Below are 22,479 nucleotides of genomic sequence, written 5' to 3'. Positions count from 1 at the left end.
TCAGGTCATGTGCCCAGTATGACTAAGCCACTTCTGGCGAAACCAGAACAGCGCATGGAAACGCTGTTTACCTTCCTGCCGGAGCGGTACCTATTTATCTACTTGCACTTTTTAGCATGCTTTCGAACTGCTAAGTTGACAGAAGCTGCGACCGAGCAACGGGAGCTCACCCCATTGTGGGGATTTGAACCACCAACCTTCTGATTGGCAAGCCCTAGGCTCTGTGGTTTAGACCACAGCACCACCTATTTTCCAAGTGGCAACACAAAAAATCGCCTTCGCTTTCCAGTAAACAACCCACAAAAAACCTTACAAAACAGTCGCCAAGTAAATACCTGGTGAGCAACTGCTGGCCAGCCAAAGTGACAGAAATCAGCATCTTATTGATTTTTAATGACGCGTGTATAAACCTGCAGATTCCCCTTCACGTGGGAAAGCAGCGCTTTCAGAGAGGCCCGCCTCCCCGCCATCTAAGGGTTCGGACGTACCACGCAAAAAAAAAAAAAAAGCAGATTCGCTGCGCAGCCCGGCCGAGAACTCCGCCCCGCGGCCTTTCAAGGCGAGGGCAAGCGTCTCATACCGCCTCACCATTGTGTTCCTCCGCTTAGGTGGCCTTGCGCCTGAAAGACCGGCGTCATAATATTCAGGCTCTCGCGAAGGCACACTCGGGAGACGGGCATGAGCTGCTTTACCCGCTTGCCGATCAGGCGTTCTGCAAAGGCAGCCCTAACGGATGAGGACCCCGCTCCCTCCCTCAGCCTGGTCGCTCGCCCCCCCTTTTTTTTGCTCCGCCCCGCTCCTCGCGTGCGCGTGCGCTCTTCGCCTTCACTCCCTTCCTCCCTTCTCTTTCTCTTTCCCCTCCGTATCTCGGCGCAGAGGTAACAAGGAGGAGCGGTGCAAGTGACGGGGCTGGAGTGGGCAGAGGCGGCCGTCCCCCTCCCCCACCCTCGCGCGCAGACACACACATTGGGCCATCCCCTTATTGCCCTCCCGCGCGCCCTAGGAATACTAATTTCCATTCCCTCTCTCACACACGTGCGCGCGCACCAAACACACGGTGAGGAAGCGGGAGTGAGGAGTGAAAGGAGGAACTGACGGGCCGATGGGAGTGCGTGGGGGGGGGCGCTGTCGGAGAAAGGTCTGAGATAAAGGAGGGGCGACTCCTCAAAGACTGTTGGGCGGGAGGATGAGGGAACGGCGCTGCGGGCAGGCCGCCGGTCACGTGGGCGGTGCCGAGCACGCGCCCGCGCGAAGGGCTGCCTTTCTCTTTTTCCCCTCCCTTCCGCTGACGGACCTTACAAGTCAGGTTGCCTTAGAATCGCTGGGCGCGCGCCGACAGGTGCGGTCTGAGTCGCGCGTTCGAGAAAAGGGGGTGGGGAGATAATTAAAAAAAACAGAATAAAAGGATTCCTGGCAGGAGGCGTTTCCTTTCTCCCCTCCCCTCGCGCGCGCCGTGTCCCCTCTGGCGGCCCGTCAGTTCGCCCGCTTCCCTTCGGCTGACTCGCGCTCTCTCTCCCCCTCCCTCCCCTTCGAATCCCGTAACGCCGCGCTCTTCTCTCCTCAGTTAAGCGATGCCCTCGGCCACCAGCAGCGCGATGGCGAGCAGCGGCAGCAGCAGCGGCGGCAAAACGGGGAACGAGGCGTCGGCGGCGCCTCCGGCAACGGCAGCCGCGGCAACTGTAGCTGCTGGGGCGGCTCCATCCCAGTCGGCGTCGGTTCCGGGCGGCAGCACGAGTTCGGTGCAGACCGAGGCCATGAAGCAGATTCTGGGCGTCATCGACAAGAAGTTGCGCAACCTGGAGAAGAAAAAGGTGCGGAGGCGCAAATCCCCCCCCCCCATGTCTTCTCCCTCCCCCACCGCTATCCTATCTTGTTTGGCCGGGCGGGAGGCGTAGACGCAGCTGGCCGTGCCTTCCCTTCTGGGCCCTGCCGGCCTGCCCCGCCTTTTGTTTCCGCGGCCGAGGGGAGGCGGCGCGGCCTTCTCCCTTTGTTCTTTTTTCCGCCCCGAACGGGACGCATTTCGGGGCCGTTGGAGCCCGGGGGCTTAGCTCCCTTTCCAATCCGCTCTCCTTGCTTCCCGCCCGAAGTGAGGCTTTGAAGGCTCGGTGTTGGACGAACTACGAGCTACCCTCTTTCTCCTCTTTTCCCGCCTCTCTCTCTCTCTCTCTCTCCCCCCCCCCCCCGGTGCACATGTAGCCGGCCAGGACCCAACATGGCGGCGGCGAGAGGCAGCGGTTCTTCCCAGAGAGGGAGGCTCATTGTGTGAGCGACGGCGGGTGCTGCACAAAGGCCCGGCAGGCTTCCTTCCTGCCAGAGACGCGCAGCCTCCGCTCTCTGTGTCTTTGAGCGCGCAATACCCCACCTCCCCCCCCCCGTGCCCTCCCATTTTAGTTACTATTTCCATAATGCCGAAGCTGAGTAGTAGACGCCAGATGAAAACATGACCTCGGTGGCCCGTTGAAGATGGGTGCCGCCCTGGTTAACGGCGACGTTAAAGGGCTTTGGTGTGTATGAAACGCCTCAGGCGGCTTGCGCTGCTGCTCCAGCCCTGGGTGACGAGAGCTCATGCTTCTTTGTTGGGAAGGGTCTCTGTCGCAAAGTCTGGGCCAGGAAGGGAAATCAGCCTCGTGGGCAGCATTTTTAAATTATTGCGACCTAAGTTGCCCTATACTCTTTGTCAAAATTGCCTTTGCACCTGAGCCTGGGGGCACAGTGAGACTTCCTCTTAAGTCATCATACATTTGATCAAACTGCACTTTAGAACTGAGCTTTTTGGGGAATGTATGATTGGAAGCTGAGATGACGCTGCTGGAATAACCCATTCTACTGAAAAGTTAGCCTCTTCCTTCCACAAAACTGATACATTGTATGGGTATATAAAAATACTGGCACAGAGAATTATGCCAGTTCATCTGCATGTTCAGTGGAACTTATGGGACATGCCACTTCTAAAGCACCAATGAGTTTGATGGGGGAGATGTGATAAAAGTTCCACTGGCTGCACAGGAGTCTTAAGGACACTAAGCTCTTCGTATCACGTTAATTTGGTTAATATTAATTAATTAATTAATTAATTAAAAGAATGTTTATCCAGCTCTTTAGTAAAAAAAGAAAAAAAGCTGCCTTCCAGAGTTGCTTCCAAATGTCCCTAGGTGTATGTAAAACATCACACAAAAGGAATTGAGAGGGAGGAGGAATAAAGAAAACCAATTTCTTAAGAGTTCTTGTAATGATCAGCTGGCATGGAAAGATCAAGTGTTTAAAGCAGACCAAAATTATCAATGGGTTGGGGAATTCTCTTGTGAGGAAGGTTAAGATTTATTTGTTGTTGGGGGGAGAGTTTAGAAAAAAACCAAGTAAAAAGGGTCATTATGGATAAATAGAATTATCCATGGTGTGGAGAAAGCAGACAGGAAATGTCTTGTTTTCCCATAGTGTTAGAACTTGGGGTAATAAAATGGAGGTGAATTTTAGAGGGTTCAGCACAGAGTATGGAATTTGCTACCACACAAGATGTGTTAGCTACCAGTTTAGCTTTAGAAAAGGATCAGGATCATGGTTGCTGGTCATAGTGGTGACATACTGTTTCAATGATCAGAGGAGCAGTAGGCAGGAAGCAACAAGAGAGGACTGCTGTGTTCATGTAAAAACCAAAATGCTGCCTGGATAGGTCTTTGGCCTTATCTAGTAGGGCTCATGTATTTTAAACCTGTTTGACTTTGTTTACTTGGTAGTAATTACTGAGTTTAGCAGAGTTTACTTCCAAGTAAAGGTGCATAGGAGTGCACCATTGGGTTAAATAGTATAAACGTTGAACCCAGAATCAAACTTTGAAGTGCAAATCTTTCAAATGAAAATACTTCAGAACCCCATGTATAATCATCACATTTCAGGCTTAGAAACTTTTCTGTATTGACTTTTAGGAAGCTCCACATTTATTTTTGTTTCTATATTCCATTTTTTTACTGAAAAAGACCACAAAATTGGATTGAATGTCCAGTACCAAAATTACCAACACATTATTATAAATAACACAAGAAGTTAAAAGCAGAAGTAATAAACACAAACAAAATGTCCTAAAAACTCAAGACATTATAGAAATGCACAGAATCAGGCAACAATTAAAATAAGAACATTTAAACAGCTCCAACACAGGACTGGGAAAATAAAGATGTATTGATGTGATAGTGGGGAAAGCTCAATAAATGCGTAGGTGTCCATGCCACTAGGACAAGAGAGTTTCTTAACTGAGACACAACTATCACAAAAGCCCTTTCTTTCATACCCGAACAACAGTGAATACATGCTGGAAGTTGGGTAGGAACAACAAGCAATCCCCTGCTGAACTCAAGGCCAGGCAAGTTCCAAGCAGCTCAGGGCTTTATACGTCAGCGGCAGCATCTTAAATGAGGCCTAGTAGCATAAAGGCTGCCAGTGCAGATTCTGCAAGATACTATGTGACGCTGCATCAAAATTCAAGCTGGCACTCTAGAAGTAGCATTCTGTACCAGCTTCTGTTTCCAGACCATCTTCAGGGTCTGGCTGGAAAGTTATTAGAACTGCAAAACTGTGGCCAAGGTATTCTGGTCTAGGGAAGGCTGTAACTGGTGACCCAGCTGTAACTGGAAAAAGGTCTTCCTAGCCATAGAAGCCATTTGGGCTTCCAGTGACAAATACTGATCAAGGAACATCCTTAAATGACACATGTTGGAGAGAAGTATAGATTAGATGGCCTAAGACAGCCTTCTACAACCTGGTGCCTTCCAAATATTTTTGGACTGCAGGCCTCTCATCCAGTGTATTTCAGTTAGGGATAGGCATTGTAGGAGAAACAAACCTGTGACTGTTACTCAGGATGAGAGGTTGGGTATGGTGCATTTCCCAGAAGTGGGAGCAGAGGGAGAAACAACTGTAGGATTCATTTATTCTTGGTCCCTAGTTTTTAATATGTGGCCCAAATTTATGTGAACCATTCACAATTGGATTGTGGTGAGAGGACTGACCTGGTATGTATTATGGAAGGCTGGGTACTTGTTACAACACCAGGCCAGACTGGGGGGAGTGGGTGCTGCTATTATCCACATAAGTACCATCTCCTATACCGGAAAACCTCTTGACATTTTGTACTTAGGTTTGCACCTGGTGGTGTGCCGGAAAGACAGATGGGTGATGCTGCTGGTATATTGACCTCTCTGCTGGCCAGTTGCTTCCCAGACAAAGATGTTCTCTAGCATGATGCTGGAGGACCCCAGGATGATAGACCTGAGCAATTTCAGTACCCACATGGCTGTTGCTAGAGGGCCAGCTTGGGACTTCATGGCAACCATGGAGCTGTCTCAGATGTCATCAGTGCAACACTGGGCCCGGGCAGAGCACATGCTTGATGCAGTTTTTCCTTGAGTGATAGACTGAAGGTAGGGGGGTGAAATGCACTCCCTGGCCACAGACAGATAATTCTCAGGTAAGGTTTGGCAAGATGGTGGCAATTCTCCCCGGCAAAGATGGTGGGCCTGTTTGAATGGCCACCCTTGGAGACTGATGAAACCTGCTGGGTTCCTGAACGCTCTGGGGGTCTTCTGGTAGAGAAATCTGCTGATCCTGTCAAATTTCTGGTCTTTTCTATAGATGTTGAAATAATATTGCTGGTTGGTTGATACAATTGGTCCTAAGCATCCTTTCTGGTGTTGCAGAACCCAACCAGCTCATTGGTATTCTGGAGAGCTACAGGCAATGAAATGAGCTGGACAAAAGACTAGAGCCCAGATGGTACAGGACCTAGTCTGAAGCCCACCAACAGTGGTTAGTGAACATAATTGTGCCTACCATGTGGCAGCACAGGTGGCGAAGAATGCATATTTCACAGCTTGCATTACATCTAGTAGGTGTTTGGCAGAGCTACAGTGATGCCTTGCAAGACAAAATTAATTCGTTCCACGAGTGCTGTCGTATAGCGGAAATTTCGTCTTGCGAAGCACGGTCGGAGGAAGCGCAGTTTGACGGGGGGAAAAAATCGCAAAACATTTTCATTTTGCGAGTCGCGGCCATAGGGAAATTTGTCTTGTGAGTCACCCTTTCGTTAGCGAATGCCTTTCATCTAGCGAGTTTTTCGTTTAGCGAGGCATTCGTCTTGTGAGGTACCACTGTATTTCAGGTGGTCCAGAGGTTGCTGACTCCCACTGTGGGGGAAGAACCTCTGGAGCATTAAGGGAGCTGCTGTGAGCAACTTGCTGCACACTTTGAGGATAAAGTTAGTTTACTTGACACTGCTTTTGTTGCACTTGTAGTCAAAGTTGCCAGTGCCAGAGTCTGTGATCTTCATGGAATTGGTTTTAGTTTATGCAGCCACATAAGGGCAAGGTGCTTGCGCCTATACTCTCAACTTTGTTCACAGCTATGTGCCCACTTAACCCCTGTTCCTAAATCTAACAGAGAGAGTTTGACTGATTGTGTTCAGGATTTGTTAATGCTTTTCTGTGTCAGAGTGTGGTTCCTGCCGATTTGAAATATGTGGTGGGATGACCACTCTCAAGGAAATTGGCCCTGGACCTTTTGGTTTGGAATAACTACCAGCTAGTTGTAAATAGCTCTTTTCTAGAAAGGTGGTGGAGAGAGTCCAAGTGGGGAAGCTGAAGACATTCTTAGATGCCACAGATTATTTAGGCCAGTGGTTCCCAATCTTCCCCCATGAACCATTTGAAAATTGCTGATGTTCTTGACTGATCACTTAATTTTCTGCCTGTTGTAGCAATTCTAATGTGCTGTGCTAGATGTTTTGTGATTTTTAAATTTTTTTACAGACACACTCCAAACCACTTGTATGTTGCTTGGGAATCCTTGATCTACACCCATTTCAATCTGACTTTAGGTCTGGCCATAACACCAAGTCAGTCTCTGTCCCCTTTATGGATGACTTTTATCAACAATGGGACAAGCGGAGTGCAGCTGTACTCCTGTTTCTTGATCTGCGCAGCTTTTGATAACCTCCAGAGTGAGCATAGGGAGAGTGCTTTTCTGCTCTGGCACTTGCACTGTGGGGTGCTGCAGGGCTGTATTTTTAACCCCTGTGCTATTTAATATCTCTAGAACTGTTGGGAGTGGTCCTTAGGAGTTTTGTGGCAAGATGTTGTCAGTATGCTGATGACACTCAGCTCCATTTATCTGAAGCTGGAGAGGCCTTGCAGGCTTTGGACCAGTGCCTGGATGCAGTACTTGATATACTTTATGAAAGTGCAGATTATAAATAGTTAAATAAATTATTATTATTATTATTTTAAAAAACTGAGATGTATGAGGGAAATTAAGCTGAGTTTAAATGCTGGCAAGACTGGATGAGTGGGTCCCATGTCCAAGAAATTGGCCAATTTCCTGTTCTGGATGGGGTTGTATACCCCAGCTTTGTCACTGGAGACATATGTAGCCTTGGTGACTAGGAGTGTGTTTTACTAGCTTTGGCTACCTGCCCCATTTCTCCAGTGCAGGTAGAACTTGACAGAGCACAACTGCGGATGAAAATTCTGGTACAAATTATAGATAATTATACTTTTATTTAAGTCTTTAAAGATAACTTACTTTTTGTGTTTATAATTAACCTTAAAGGGTACGGTACCTAGTCTGTTGGCTCATCCTGTGACTGCCCTAAGCAAAACCCATACATATTTTGTCAGCTTCCTTTGAGCAGCTTCTCCGCTCTAAAATAGATAGTGGAAGGAAAGCACATGGAAGCTTGCCACCAAGGAACTCATGGAATACGTCTCATGTGCCAGCACTGTCACTAACACCTGTGTGCTAGATCCATGGATAGTGTCCATTATGTAAAAAAAAAGATACAGTATATACAGTATATTTATAGCATTAGCTATAAATAGCACCTCAATTTAATACATGTGGGGATCAGCTAGGGCTACACAGAACCCTTTTTATTGCTTAAAATTTCATGATAAGTTATCTGACTTTGAGGAAGGATAGGTGTGGGAACTGAATAAAATCCTTCCTCACCAAGCAGCAGGATTTTCGCACAATGGGTCCTGCAACTAGATCAGAGAGGGGAGCCACACACTCTGCATTTGTTCACACAATCTTACTGCTGTGTATGTAATGCTCCCCATCCCCTTAAACTGGGGAAATGCTCTGTCATTTTCTAATATGGTTGTCATGGATGAACTGATTTTAAATTGCTGCTAAATCTGGCTCCAAATATTAAGTAGGAAGGGTTACCTTTTTAACTGCTGTGTAATCAAATATCCACAATTATTGATTCAGATAATAAACACTTTGCAGGTTGCAAATATTTTATTTTTAGTTTTATTTTAAATTTCTATGTTAAAATTGATGTTTCCTTTTCATGCTAATAGAACTTAGAAGTAAGCACAGCCATTTTCTTGTTTTCGGTGTCTGATTGCACCGGGTCAAGTGAAAAAATAGCATTTGTTAAAGGTGTAAAAGTTAATGTGAAGGAAGCAGAAGGCTTTATTTGGAATAGAAAGTGAAAATAACTTCTTTTCATTGTTAAAGCTAGCTAAGGATGTTTTGGAGAACTATTTCACACAAAGTTGAACTGCTCTGTGAAAAATTAAGGCAAGCTGTTTCCTATTGGAACATTGTATTCACTCTTAAGGAGATTGTTGTGCCAGATAGCTTTTCAAATTTTTTTTTTTTAAAAAAATCTGTTGCTCAATGAAAAATATAAAAGTTAAATAGTAGTGATTGTAACTCTCTTGTCTGTTTGGTGACTAGATGGTAGCATAAAATTGAAAATAGAGTATAATTGAGTATATCTTGCAAGCTTCTGTTTGTTTTAATCTTTATGCCTGGATAACACTCATGTGATACCCAATTAATTAGGTGCCTAAAACTAATATTCTTATGCTTGCTTTATTCTGTATATAAAATTTGTCCTTGATAGTTACTTTGATAACTTAGCTTTGATTCCAGTTGAACTCTTTGGTTGAAAGGTTTGAGAGCAGTAAACAGTTGTATAGAGGCAACATTTTCAAGCTTTATATTGTGCATTTATAATGAATATTTGTACCCCCATCTTTCTATGAATTATACTAAGGGTGGTAATAATAAATGCAAAAATATAGACAATACTAATGCACTAACAAAAATACAAGCAACTGGGATTAATAGAATATAGCAGCTGTAAGAAAAGAGCAGATAAAACATTAACAGTAGACACAGTAGCAAGAGCCTAAGATACATAATCTTACAAACCAAAGCCTGGGATAAGGGAGTGAGGTATCTGCTTTTGAAGGGAGAGAATGACACACTTTTGGTGCAGCAGAACGCCCTTTCTCATTTCTACAGCTTGGAAACTGGTGTGATTCAATGAAGCCTCTCTAGAAGATTTGAACAATGGGGGACAAGGACAGGCTATCCACCAAGTATCCTTGTTCTAAGTTGTTTAGGACTGCAAAGGTTATGACCAGCACTACAAATTGTGCCTAGAAATAACTTGGAAGCCAGTGTAGCTATTTTAGCAAGATGATCCCAGCTGTGGGATGAACCAGCTGTGCTTAAAAATCTGGCTGCTGCAGGCTGCACCAACTGAGGCTGCTGGACACTTTTCAGAGCATGCCCGTGTAGAATGCATTGCAATAGTAAATCTGGATATAATTTAAGGTGTGTGTCATTGGACACCTCTAGGAATGGGCACACCAGCTAAGATAGTTAAGGCACGCCTGCCGACACCTGACATCTCAGCAAGCTGGATCAAGAAGTACCCCAGACTAGATACCTCAAACTTCAATGGGAGTGCAACCCCATGCAAATAGGATGAATTCCTATCATAGATTGTCTTATCTATTGAACAGAAGCACCTCTGTCTTGTTTGGATTAAGGTTCAATTTGTTGATCCTAATCCACCTGTTACAGACATTAAACACTGGAATCAAATGGAAATGAGAGAATTGGGTGTAATCAACTGTCAGGGCTAGAGTCAGCAACAAAAATGATAAATCACCTGAGGCCAGTGCAGTTAAATATTCAAGGAAACAAACCACAGCTCAGGCCTAGTGGTCTCGGCAACTCTTTCTAGGAGGTCTTGCCCTGATGGAAGTAGTTGTGAGGACTAAAGGCCCCCACCTTTCTAGTGTCTACTAAGATGCCTCCTCTCCAGGGTCTTTCCCATGAAGTATCAGGCTGCGTCTGCACACAACCACCCTCTGCTCTTCCAGTTTCATTTCTCTGCAAGTTCTAGGAGACATGGGGAAGGAGAGCTGGTCGCAGCAGGAGGGGGAGACTCCCTGGATTCTTCACCATTTTATTTGTATAGTTGTTCCTAAAATTCTTCTAAAAGTGGAGCAGCTTGGTGTACTCATAGGACATGTAGTAGGGAAGTTAAAAAAATCTACAGGAGTAACTAGGTTTAAGAACAGCTTAGTTTATGAACAACTTTGATTAAGAACGCTGCAAACCCGGGAGTACTGGTAGGTGTTTTGGTTTGTGAACTTTGCCTTGGAAGCAGAACATGTTGTGTGTGTTCCATTTGTAAATCGAGTCCCCTGCTGCTATGGGAAAGCACGCCTAGGTTTAAGAACACTTTGGTTTAAGAATGGACTTCGGGAATGGATTAAATTTGTAAACCAATGTACCACTGTACTACATTACAGTGGAATCTTGGTTTCGAACTTAATCCGCTTCCTAAATCCATTCGACTCCCGAAACGTTCAAAAACCAAGGCACAGCTTCCAATTGGTGCAGGCACCCCGGAAACAATAGCTGGCAGCTGCATTGGATGTTCTGCTTCCGAAAAAGGTTCAAAAGCCGGAACAATTACTGCTGGGTTTTCACCATTCAGAAGTCAATTTGTTCGTCAGCTAAGCCGTTTGAGAACCAAGGTTCCACTGTACTAGGTTATTGGCCTCATACAGATGTAAAATGTTCACTTTACAACCATGATTAGGACATCTTGCTGCAAGCCTGCATGCTTTCTACAGTTTCTTCCGCAAATATCGCATTTGCTGTATTACACATGTGGTGCGGCAAAATAGTCTACCTGCTCCGTACCTATCTTTTGTTTTTTGTTTGTTTAGTCGTTTAGTCATGTCCGACTCTTCGTGGCCCCATGGACCAGAGCACACCAGGCACTCCTTTCTTCCACTGTCTCCTGCAGTTTGGTCAGACTCATGTTAGTAGCTTTGAGAACACTGTCCAACCATCGCATCCTCTGTTGTCCCCTTCTCCTTGTGCCCTCAATCTTTCCCAACACCAGGGTCTTTTCCAGGGAGTCTTCTCTTCTAATGAGGTGGCCAAAGTATTGGAGCCTCAGCTTCAGGATCTGTCCTTCCAGTGAGCACTCAGGGCTGATTTCCTTCAGAATGGATAGGTTTGATCTTCTTGCAGTCAATGGGAGTCTCCTTTAGCACCATAATTCAAAAGCATCAGCCTTCTTCATGGTCCAGCTCTCACTTCCATACATCACTACTGGGAAAACCATAGCTTTAACTATACGGACCTTTGTTGGCAAGGTGATGTAAGATGCTGTCTAGGTTTGTCATTCTTTTCTCCCAAGAAGCAGGCATCTTTTAATTTCGTGACTGCTGTCACCATCTGCAGTGATCATGGAAACCAAGAAAATAAAATCTCTCGCTGCCTCCATTTCTACCCCTTCTATTTGCCAGGAGGTGATGGGACCGGTGGCCATGAACTTAGTTTATTTGATGTTGAGCTTCAGACCATATTTTGCGCTCTCCTCTAAAGAACCTCATTAAAAGGTTCTTTAATTTCTCCTCACTTTCTGCCATCAAGGTTGTGTCATCAGCATATCTGAGGTTGTTTATATTTCTTCTGGCAATCTTAATTCCGGCTTGGGATTCATCCAGTCCAGCCTTTCGCATGATGAATTCTGCATATAAATTAAAGAAGCAGGGAGACAATATACAGCCTTGTCGTACTCCTTTCCCAATCTAGGTAAAGGTACCCCTGACCATTAGTTCCAGTCGCGGACAACTCGGGTTGCGTGCTCATCTTGCTCTATAGGCCGAGGGAGCCGGCGTTTGTCCGCAGACAGCTTCCGGGTCATGTGGCCAGCATGACTAAGCCGCTTCTGGCGTATCAGAGCAGCGCACGGAAACGCTGTTTACCTTCCCGCCGGAGCGGTACTTGCACTTTGACATGCTTTTGAACTGCTATGTGGGCAGGTGCAGGGACTGAACAATGGGAGGTCACCCCGTTGCAGGCATTCAAACTGCCCACCTTCTAATCGGCAAGCCCTAGGCTCTGTGGTTTAGACCACAGTGCCACCCGTGTCCCAATCTACCCACCTACAAATTCATCCTGGCTTTAATCATAGTCTAGGCATGAATGAGCACCAAGTACAGTTAATAATACAAACCAGGAGTGTCTTCATAAACAACATGTTTGTATACTATGGTTATTGACACATTTTCAGCTCTGATACCAAGAGCTATTGCAGCATGCCTAGTGAAAGTTAGGCATTTTTCTTTAAATGACAGGCCCTCTATGCCAGATTGCCTTTGAAACTTTCTTCTGTTTCCAAATAGATTTGCCTTGTGGCATGTTGGGGTGTGTGTGTGGAGGAGAGATGGCTGTTGTTCAGAGTCCAACATTTATTACATGTTCACTTCTCCTGGATTCCAGAAAGGCTTGGCCTGGCATCTTGATAACAATTAGTCTACAAAAAGCACTGAAAAGTGAAAGCACATGGAACACTCATTTTTAGATTATTTGAATTGGTAATCTTGCTGATTAGTTCCCATGGACAATTGAAATTTATTGCCTGATACACTGTTTTTAACTACAATAATTTGCAGCAATGCAGAGAGGAAGTCCATTAATAAGAGGGAAATTCAGTGTTTCGTGAGTTCCCATGCAAGAGGTAGAAGTACAGTTCAGTGCCACAATGTATCACAGTTGCCATATGGTACAAAAGCAGTGAATAAGGACACACAAGTTGTTGTGTGTAAACCAGCAGACCATAAAGATACTGAGAATGAGCTTTTGCAAATTATTATGCAAAAGTCTTCACAAACAGATTCATTCCTCTGGATTTTGAGTTACTTTTCTAACGAAGTGCTATTCTACTGAATCAGAAGACTGGGATCTGTGTGTGGAAGAGGCTTCTCATTAGTTAGGGTTGCCAAATGTCCGGACACATCTGAAATACTGCAGCCACAACTTTGGGCAAAACTAAAAAAAGCTCAGCACTAAAAATAAATCTGTCCGAATTTTCACTTTTTGAAATATGGCAACCCTACATTAGTGAAAGGCTACCTTTGGATACAACAGTTTTACCAAAACTTGAAGGAGTCACTCCGGAATTGTAATTCCTATTTGGATATTTCAAGAAAGGAGGATAATAGTTGAAAATGTTTTGGAATGAGGATAAATATAACTGGCAGATTGTTAAAAAGAATGAAACTTTGCTGACAACTTGATCTTCTAAAAGATGGAAGAACAGGCAAAAAGAAGAGCTATTCTAGAGCTGACCCTTGGCAACAGTGGAAAAAATCATGTATTTTGGTAGGTAGAACCTAGTTTAACAATGGTTTGTATAAAAAGATTCTTGGATAGGGATAGCCAGTGTAATGCCCCCAAGTGTTGTTGCGACTCTAATTCCCATCAGCTTGAACCAGCATGTCCCATGGTCAGAGATGATTGGTGTTGGACAATTCAACATCTGGAGAGCACCATACTGGCTACATGGATTAGGATTAGGATCTAGCTAAAAATGAGTCACGAGTACAAAACTAGTGTTTGAAAGGCTAAAACAATTTTACAATGTCCAGATCATGAAAAGTTGTGGTACCCCTATTCTGCATTTATCAGATCTCATCTGGAATACTAAGCCTGATATTGGGCAGTGCAGTTTAAGAAGGATATTGACAAACTGGAATATGTCCAGAGAAGGGGGATAAATATGTTGAGGGGTTTGGACACTAAGTCATAGAAGGAATGGTTGAAGAAATTGGGTGAACAAGTGACTGTTTAAGAGGTGATACAAAAATCATATATTTGAAGGATATTCACATAAAGGATGCAGCAGATCCTGGAATCAAATTAGAAATAAAATATGACTAAATGATAGAAAGAACATTTTATATTACAACAGTCTCAGGAGGTGGTGGACTCTCCTTTAAGATAAAAGCAGAGGCTGGCTAGCTGCCTATCAGGAATGTTGTGGTAATGGATTTTTGCTTTGTCGGGATTGGACAGGATGACCTTTGATACTTCCTGCAACTCGTGATTCTACAGTATGCTACCTTAAAGAAAAGAACTAGATGACAATACTTCTTACTCAAAGCAAAATGATGAATTTTAATATAACTGGTCCTAGAAGAAGCCTACATAAAGCTGCTTTGTGTGATAATATTCCCCTGGGCAGCTACAATGCTTGAGGTTCTCTGTGTGGTGAATGTTGCACGTGGAATCTCTGTGTGTGGGAAGGGTGGGTGATATCAGACATTAGTTATAGAGAGACTTGTTGAAATCCATGGACTTAAGGAACTCAGGTAACTTTTATTTCAATGGGTCTACTCTGCGTATGACAAGTTGGATATTGCTCAGAATTACTAAAAATGGAAAGCGGAAGAAAAACCCTCAAAAAGTTGTGGAACAAGTTAAAAGAAACTAATGTGTTCTTTAAACTATATAAAGCCTGTAAGCTCAAGCCTACACATGTCCCCAGAAGCTAACACCATTGAATTGAATGGGGCTTACTCCCAGGTAAATTTTTGTAGGATTGCAGCCTGAATTATATAGCTGCAATAATTTTACCAGCTTTTGAGTATCCTGCTAGGGTGGTGAACACATGATACAGAGCATTCTTGGTGGTGGCCCCACAGTTGTGGAATTTTCTTCCAGTTAATATTTGTTTGTCTCTTTAATTTCTGGCATTCGGTAACTCCTTCAAAACTTAAGGGCAATATCCAGCTAAGTCATACTCAGTGCTTTTTAATGGGACTAATGTTGGAATAGCACCATATCCTTTTCTGTTGCGTTTCTATAAGAGAATTTTTGTGCTTAATTCAGTATGTATCTGTTTGTGCTTCACACTGCCTCTTATGTTGCTTTTCTTTTCTTTGTATGTTGCTTTATAACATCTTGGCCCTGAAAAACAGCTAATAAATAACTAATTTATTTCAGCAGTTCAATACAATGTTGCATGGTCAGATAAACATTTAAACTTTGATCTTACGGTACATGCCTACTCCCTTTAAGGTTATTGCTGTTTTTCTTTTTAAATTGGGAAAATGCATATTATATTTTAAGAAATAACACAAATGTCATCCTAGTACTGTTTGTTTACAAGATGTATTCTAGCGGTTCATAAAAAAATACCTAATCTTGGAAAATTCCTGTGGTATTTTGTCTCTGACTAATTTCACTTGATTTCTCCTGTTAAAACAATGGAACATGGAAAACTGGACTTCTGTTCTATAAAGTATGTAACATAGTTAGTTCCATTTAAATTTGTTTGAGGTATATATTTTGTGATTTTTCTTTCTTTCTTTACAGGGCAAACTTGATGATTATCAGGATCGAATGAACAAAGGAGAACGCCTTAACCAAGACCAGCTGGTAAATGTTTTGACTGACATATTGAAAGATTTTTCATAAGAGATTGGCTTCTTAGGCCTTTTTTTATTCTGTTCTAATTGTTGCATTATCATGGATAATGAGAGACCTTAATAACAGTATATTATATTCAGCGGAGGTGCATTGTAACCATATATATACACACATTTACTTCCTCTGCCATTATGGAAAATACGGAACTATTATATGCAAATGACTAGGGGGAAAGTATACACTAAAGTAAAGACTAGCATACAGTAGATTTCTTTTTTTAGGATTAAAGTTGGGAAAGTCTTCTAAGTTTTCAAACTTCAAAAGAGGCAAAATTAATTTTCTTCCTTCCCCCAGGATGCTGTGTCCAAGCACCAAGAAGTCAGTAATAACCTGGAATTTGCTAAGGAACTGCAGAGGAGTTTCATGGCCCTGAGCCAGGATGTAAGTAAAAAGTTGATGGTTCAGTGCAGACGACACTTAGGGCATGGGCTGCATAGAGGCAACAAACTGCTTTGTGTGTCATGGCAAACTGACTACTGTGAATCAGGAAGTGGAAAAGGGAATCATTTTAGCAAGTTGAAATAAAATGAGCACTCACCATGTTCCCAAGCCATGGTTTGACTGTGATTTGTGAACTGGACAGTGAAAGTTTTTTTCTCTGTTCATGTTTTATGTTTTGGACTGCACTCCTGATTCCACTTACTTGGGAGTAGGCCCATTGATGTCAGTAGGACTTCTGAGTGGACATGGTTAGTTAGGATTGTGCTGTTGGTCAAAATGAATGTGGTACCTGTGAATCACATTCCTAAAATATGGATGATGTGGATAACCCCCCCCCCATCTTTCATGTATCTAGTAGCGGTTTTTTTTTCTTTTTTTACATTTGAAGGAGCACAAAAGAGAAGTCTAATAAAGAAGCACCCCCACTTTTAAATGATGATAAATCCTTTCCTTGTATCTGTTGTTGTTGTTGTTTGTTTGTTTTTAAATTGACATATCTCTGCTGAAAAGAAGGAATAGAGGACAACAGGAGTCAAAGTTGATTTTTCTTCTATTGTTGAGATCGTAAATGTTGAAAGATTAAAAATGTCTGTGATCCTATGTAGTCTTCACATACATTATGCAGATATTAAAAAGGTTTTCTAGAATCTCTTTAGATCTTTTTGATAAGTTCCCGCAGTCTGGTTCCATTATGCTTCAGTATTAGATGATAGTGCATGATGCTGCAATGCAGTATGTGAGGCAGAGATACAGTTCTAGAAATGTGTAAAACCACAGATGATGGGGAGTGGAGGATTTAGGCAATGGACTGGGAAGAATGGAAGTAGAGAAAGAGAGCTGGCACATCTGTTTGTCCACATTCCATAAAACTTTCTGGGAAACATTGAGAATATTTGAAATACTGATAAAACTGGGAATATTTTACTTTTTGCTCATTCATAAGTGAAAAGAGGGTAACAGTTTAAACTGGTCACAGTTAATTGTTAACCTAGTGTACTTTATTACTAGATTCAAAAAACAATAAAGAAGACAGCTCGACGGGAACAACTAATGAGAGAAGAAGCTGAGCAAAAACGTTTAAAAACAGTACTTGAATTGCAGTTTATTTTGGACAAATTGGGTGATGATGAAGTGCGAAATGACCTAAAGCAAGGAACAAATGGAGTGCCGGTATTAACAGAAACGGAACTGTCAACACTAGATGAATTTTACAAGCTAGTTGAACCTGAACGGGACATGAATGTGAGGTATTGTGATTGCCAGAATAATTCTGATATGGTGAATGAAACAATCCAATTAATCTCCTTTGCAACATAGGTGGTTTGAGATATCTTATGCTTCCATTAATATTTTTGTCAAAGGTTGAGTGAACAGTATGAACAGGCATCGATTCATCTGTGGGACTTACTGGAAGGGAAGGAAAAGCCTGTATGTGGAACAACCTGTAAGTGTGTTTATCTTTCTTAATAGTAGAGCTAAAGTAGCACTTCAAGCTTTTAGAGTATTCACAATGATTCTGTTACATGCTATTTCCAGTGTCAGTGGTTATACAGTAGCTGAATAGCTGTCAATATGCTAATTTACAGCAGATTGTATTCTATTATCATGTAACCTTACTCAGCACTTAATGAAAGCCATTGCTGGTTTCCGTTTGTTCATCAGTATTTTGTGACCGCTTAGCAACACTTGCTTTCCAGAAATTGGGTTAGCAATTCAAAGTGTCATTTGACGTAGTAAAACAGATAATTTCACAGGCCTTCAAGTTAAAGAGAGAAGTAACTGATGGCTGGAGCAAAATTTTGCAGCAAATACACTAAAGAAACTAGATTCAGATGGTTTGATGGAATCTCCCATGTACAGCGTACAGATGCCTAAGTACAATGTGGTCATACATAAAAGGTATGGAATTGCTGTCCACAGTCATAGTTGGGATATAAATCCAGAGCCTTCTGAAGAATTGTTCACAGTTAAAGGAGTGGAGAACATTATTTCAAAAATAATTGTTACAATGGCTGGAAGAAGCTATGGTGGAAGAATTTATATTTGGAAGTATGTTAATAAAAAACCAAATCAAGAGTAGTGTATTTAATTTACTATATTTAGTCATATTTGCTGAGGAGTTTTATCATTAAAAGTTTATCTAAGCTATTTTTGTTTAAAGGGTACCACTTGTGTGTTGAAACTGTTGGTCATTTTAATAATCTAGGTTTAAATAGTTTTCATGTTTCAGTTACTGGTTTAGTGGTTGAGATCATAGTTTATCTCCCATAATATTCATTTGCAGTGCATACGTAAAATTGAGTCCAGGATGTGTGTGTTTAGATTAAGCCACCTATAAGATGACCTGCTAATATTGCTATGCTAGGTCTCATGAATGATCTGCATAGCTCTCAGACAGGACATAAATACACAGTACATCTGGTTGCTGAACACCACTACTTAGTGTTAATTTGAGGTACTGTATCTGTGTATGGAAGCTGCTGTCCTGAATGCTATGGCTTCCTGTCATTGATGGAGCTCTTTTTGTTATCTCAATGAGGGAATTGCTTTGTATCACAATGTATTTTTTGTGTGTCTTAAACCTGCTGTCTGCCACTTTAACTGGGAAAATTCAACTTGGTATTAAGTGAACACTTGTTGATTTGAACACACCTTTCTAAACACTTCTGCATTGCTGTCTCTGTCTACATTTTATTTATAAGCTGTCTTAAGAGTTTTGCAGGGATGCATCACTCATATATGATTCTACTGAATCCTTGGGGAAGGCTGGAACTTAGAAATATGAACTCGACAGCCTTTTCTGTTCCTTGGAAATGCACAATAGGTGCCTATCATGTCTAGGAGTTTCTTCGATCCCTAGACTGCTTACTATGCCATGCCATTTTTTGGCAGAACTGTCAAGATTGTTCAGATGCAACTGATAAAATCTTTTTTCTATGCCTTCCTATCACACCTGCAAAAGCATACTCAAGATACAATTATATCAAGCCTAGGCATATATTACCCGTCTTTTTCAAGTGTCAACATCCAGTCACTTCACCCAGAGCTTTGAATTTGCCTTTGGCGAGCATCAAGGTAGCATTTCAGTGGAGACATCTGTCCATACTGCATGTTGGTCAGATTGACCAAGACTGAATAGTTACCTCCCATATATTTCAGCAGGTTTGCTGTGTCCCTCTTCACTCAGAGGGATCATCAGTATAGTGTATACCAGTAAAGCGTATACCAGGCATGGCCAAACTTGACCCTCCCGCTGTTTTTGAACTACAGTTCCCATCATCCCTGACCACTGGTCCTTTTAGCTAGGGGTGATGGGAGTTGTAGTCCAAAAAACAGCTGGAGGGCCAAGTTTGGCTATGCCTGGTGTATACCTTAGAATTTGGGATAACTTACATATCAAAGTCATTTCTATTGAGAGGTTTCTATAGCTTTATATCCATCGCCTATATCCTTTCTTTGCAAAAAATTCTGTTTCTTCTCTGCTGATCTTGTTTTGCTTTATCTGTCAAAATAGTATACAAATACCTATCAGTTACCTGTCGTCTTGCATAGTGCTACAATTTCAGACCCTTCTCAATATGTTGTTCATTACAGACATTTATTGGGATCCTCTACCTACTTGAGACCTTAGTTTAGTCCTGACTACTCAGTTCCTCTATTAAACTTGAGCTTGGCCTATCAGTTTTTCTTCTACTTAATACACCTGTGGCTTCAGTGATAGACAAATTGCACCATATAACAGTACAGAAAAATGGTCTCATTCTTGCTTGTGTAGAGGTTCTATTTCCTTTTCTCTCTTCAGATGATTTATTTTTTCCTTGCCTATTTTATATGTGGCATGACCACTTAGGATAATACCTGACCAAGTCATACTTTGAGTAGACCAATTGAAAGCAATGTACTTAAGATACTTGTTTCCATTTATTTCAGTGGGTGTACACTAGGTATAATTAGTATTGGATATTACCTTTAGACAAGTAATTCACGTTTTTATTCTATCGTGCCTTTCTTCCATTGTCATGTTAGTGAAAGTTAACAAGTCAGGAGATCTCATTCCTGCATGTAGGCTTTGGATAGTTTTTTAACTTTCAGAAACACTGAAGAGCCAAAATTCTAATTTGTTGAATTTTGTGTGCATCATCCATTGATACACAAGTTTATTCTTGAAGAATTTGGATTTACATATGATGACTTTCAACTTACGTCCTTATTTAAAAATGAACAATGCAAAAATTTAGATGGTTGTTTTGTGGGTAGTGCAAGGTATTAATCTGAGATGCCCTTTGTTAGTGTTATAATAATAAAATAATTTGATAAAATTAAAATGCTCAGTTATTTAGTGGGTGAAACAGTTTTAAAAATCTGTGTGTGTTTTTATAACAGATAAAGCCCTAAGAGAAGTTATTGAACGCATTCTTCAAACAAGTTACTTTGACAGTACTCATAACCATCAGAACGGAATATGTGAAGAAGAGGAGACTTTGCCTGCACCCACAGTCGAAGATGCTGTTGCAGAAACTGGTAACTAAAAAATACATTTGGAGCCTAATCCGAGGCTTATTAATGTGTTTTATTTCCAAGTTAATGTGCATAGATTTATAGGCTTACTGAAACCTGTACTATTTTATTGGAGTCGGCCATGGAAAACTAGAATCTTGTGTAACTGGTTATATCTTGCCTACAAACTAAAACTCATTTTAAAAACTTTCTGTGGCTTTCCCCAAACAACCTGTAGTTCTCTAAACCAGGTAAAGTTTGTAGTGTGGGTATGTTTCCTTTGTTAAGTTAAAGGACTCCTGACAGTTAAGTGCAGTCGCAGACGTCTCTGGGGTTGCCAGAGTGGTACCTATTTATCTACTTGCACTTTGATGTGCTTTCAAACTGCTAGGTTGGCAGGAGCTGGGACCAAGCAACGGGAGCTCACCCCGTCACTGGGTTTTGAACCGCCGACCTTCCGATCAGCAAGCCCTAGGCTCAGTGGTTTAGACCACAGCGCCCCCCACGTCCCAATGTTTCCTTTACAGGGTGCTTTTTATGACCAACCTTCGTCTTGTATATATACTAAATTCTTAAGTACTTAAAATTTAACTACAGTGGTACCTCGGTTTTTCAAACTTAATCTGTTCCGGAAGTCTGTTCCAAAATCAAAGAGTTCCAGAACCAGGAAGTAATGCAAAACGGATTAATCCATTCCTGACTTCTAAAAACAACCCCTAAAACAGCAATTTAGCATGAATCTTACTATCTTATGAGACCATTGATCCATAAAATGAAAGCAATAAACAACATACTGTACTATAAAATAAATAAACGAGTATTGTAGATGATAACTATTAAAATTATTATTTTTTTCTTCCCTGCAGTGATGATAGTCATTGTTTGGATGGGGGGGGGGGCTTTTATCCATTCTGCAGTCACATAATCAATCAATCAATCAATCAATCAGTAGCTGAACTGGGATCCACACAGTCACAAAAACAAATTAACTGAAAAAGCCTCAAAACAAAAAACGCAAAATAAATAGTAAAAACAAAAGCACCAAATATAAGTTCCAAATACCACCTCAGAACACTGCAAAAGTGGTTTCTTTTATGAATGTATCTCTACTAAAATTGTTAATAGTAAATAAAAATTGTAAGGTAACAGTAAACTAAAAGTGTGAGGTTATGTATTATGTTTCAGTATAGCTTTACCTAAAATCATGTATTTTCCTCTTAGAGCCAGAACCAACGGAAGAATACACTGAACCCAGTGAAGTTGAATCAACAGAGGTACTAAACAGTGGAAAGATTGTAGGCACCTTTTAAAAATGAATGCTACTGTCTTACTGTTGTACTCTCTCACTTTTATTTTAGTATGTAAACAGACAGTTCATGGCAGAGACTCAGTTCAGCAGTAGTGAGAAGGAACAGGTAGATGAGTGGACAGTTGAAACTGTTGAGGTAAGGTGTTCTGAATGTTTAGGTAACATTACAATCTGTTTTCATTCCCTCGTAGCTTGAATGCAGCTGTAAATCTAAAGAGAATTGTGGTCTTTTAGCATGATTGAGCTATTGCCCACAGCTAATTTTCGAAATGTACCGGTAAACTAAGTCACATTTCATAAAGCTAGTACACAACTAAAAGTAGACTGACAAGTTAGAAGAAAATGGCTCAGATACAAAGGTGTTTATACAAGTTCCCTCTTCTTATTTCTGCCAGTATCCTACTTCCTCTGTAGCTCTCAGTGCTACTTCTGACACTGTTCTGTAGAATCTGAGACTTAGAAGCAGCTTTTTAGATTGCTCAGGGGGTTGAAGTAAGCAGGAAGGGATCCAAGCCTATATCTGTTCTTAAACGCTCTCCTACAGTCACTAAACCTTCCCATATGTAAAATAGTGTAACTGAGATTTATATTTATATTCCAGGAGTCTTTGTAATTACAGCATGCTGTCTGTCCTAAGATAG

The 22,479-nt window shown here is 41.9% G+C and overlaps 1 protein-coding gene across 5 annotated transcripts in view; it reads left to right on the top strand.

Annotated features, from left to right (window-relative positions):
• The first annotated feature begins 1,018 nt into the window (after positions 1-1,018).
• The window catches only part of CAPRIN1 (cell cycle associated protein 1), a 33,368-nt gene continuing 11,907 nt past the window's right edge, over positions 1,019-22,479 (top strand). For 2 of the 5 annotated variants that reach the window (XM_033150005.1, XM_033150015.1), the window contains exons 1-9: positions 1,213-1,339; positions 1,565-1,811; positions 15,478-15,540; positions 15,886-15,972; positions 17,041-17,279; positions 17,394-17,476; positions 20,416-20,553; positions 21,751-21,803; positions 21,888-21,974. In XM_033150005.1, the coding sequence (XP_033005896.1) occupies positions 1,572-1,811; positions 15,478-15,540; positions 15,886-15,972; positions 17,041-17,279; positions 17,394-17,476; positions 20,416-20,553; positions 21,751-21,803; positions 21,888-21,974 (990 nt within the window). In that variant the 5' untranslated portion in view covers positions 1,213-1,339; positions 1,565-1,571. Of the gene's footprint in view, positions 1,058-1,212; positions 1,340-1,564; positions 1,812-15,477; positions 15,541-15,885; positions 15,973-17,040; positions 17,280-17,393; positions 17,477-20,415; positions 20,554-21,750; positions 21,804-21,887; positions 21,975-22,479 lie in introns of those variants that run through there. The other 3 variants (XM_033149985.1, XM_033149975.1, XM_033149995.1) reach the window with 3 other exon arrangements.

Source organism: Lacerta agilis, chromosome 1, assembly GCF_009819535.1.
Source record: "Lacerta agilis isolate rLacAgi1 chromosome 1, rLacAgi1.pri, whole genome shotgun sequence".
NCBI lineage: Eukaryota > Metazoa > Chordata > Lepidosauria > Squamata > Lacertidae > Lacerta > Lacerta agilis.
The sequence above is the reverse complement of the archived record's forward strand: the minus strand, read 5'-3'. Positions and strand labels throughout refer to the sequence as shown.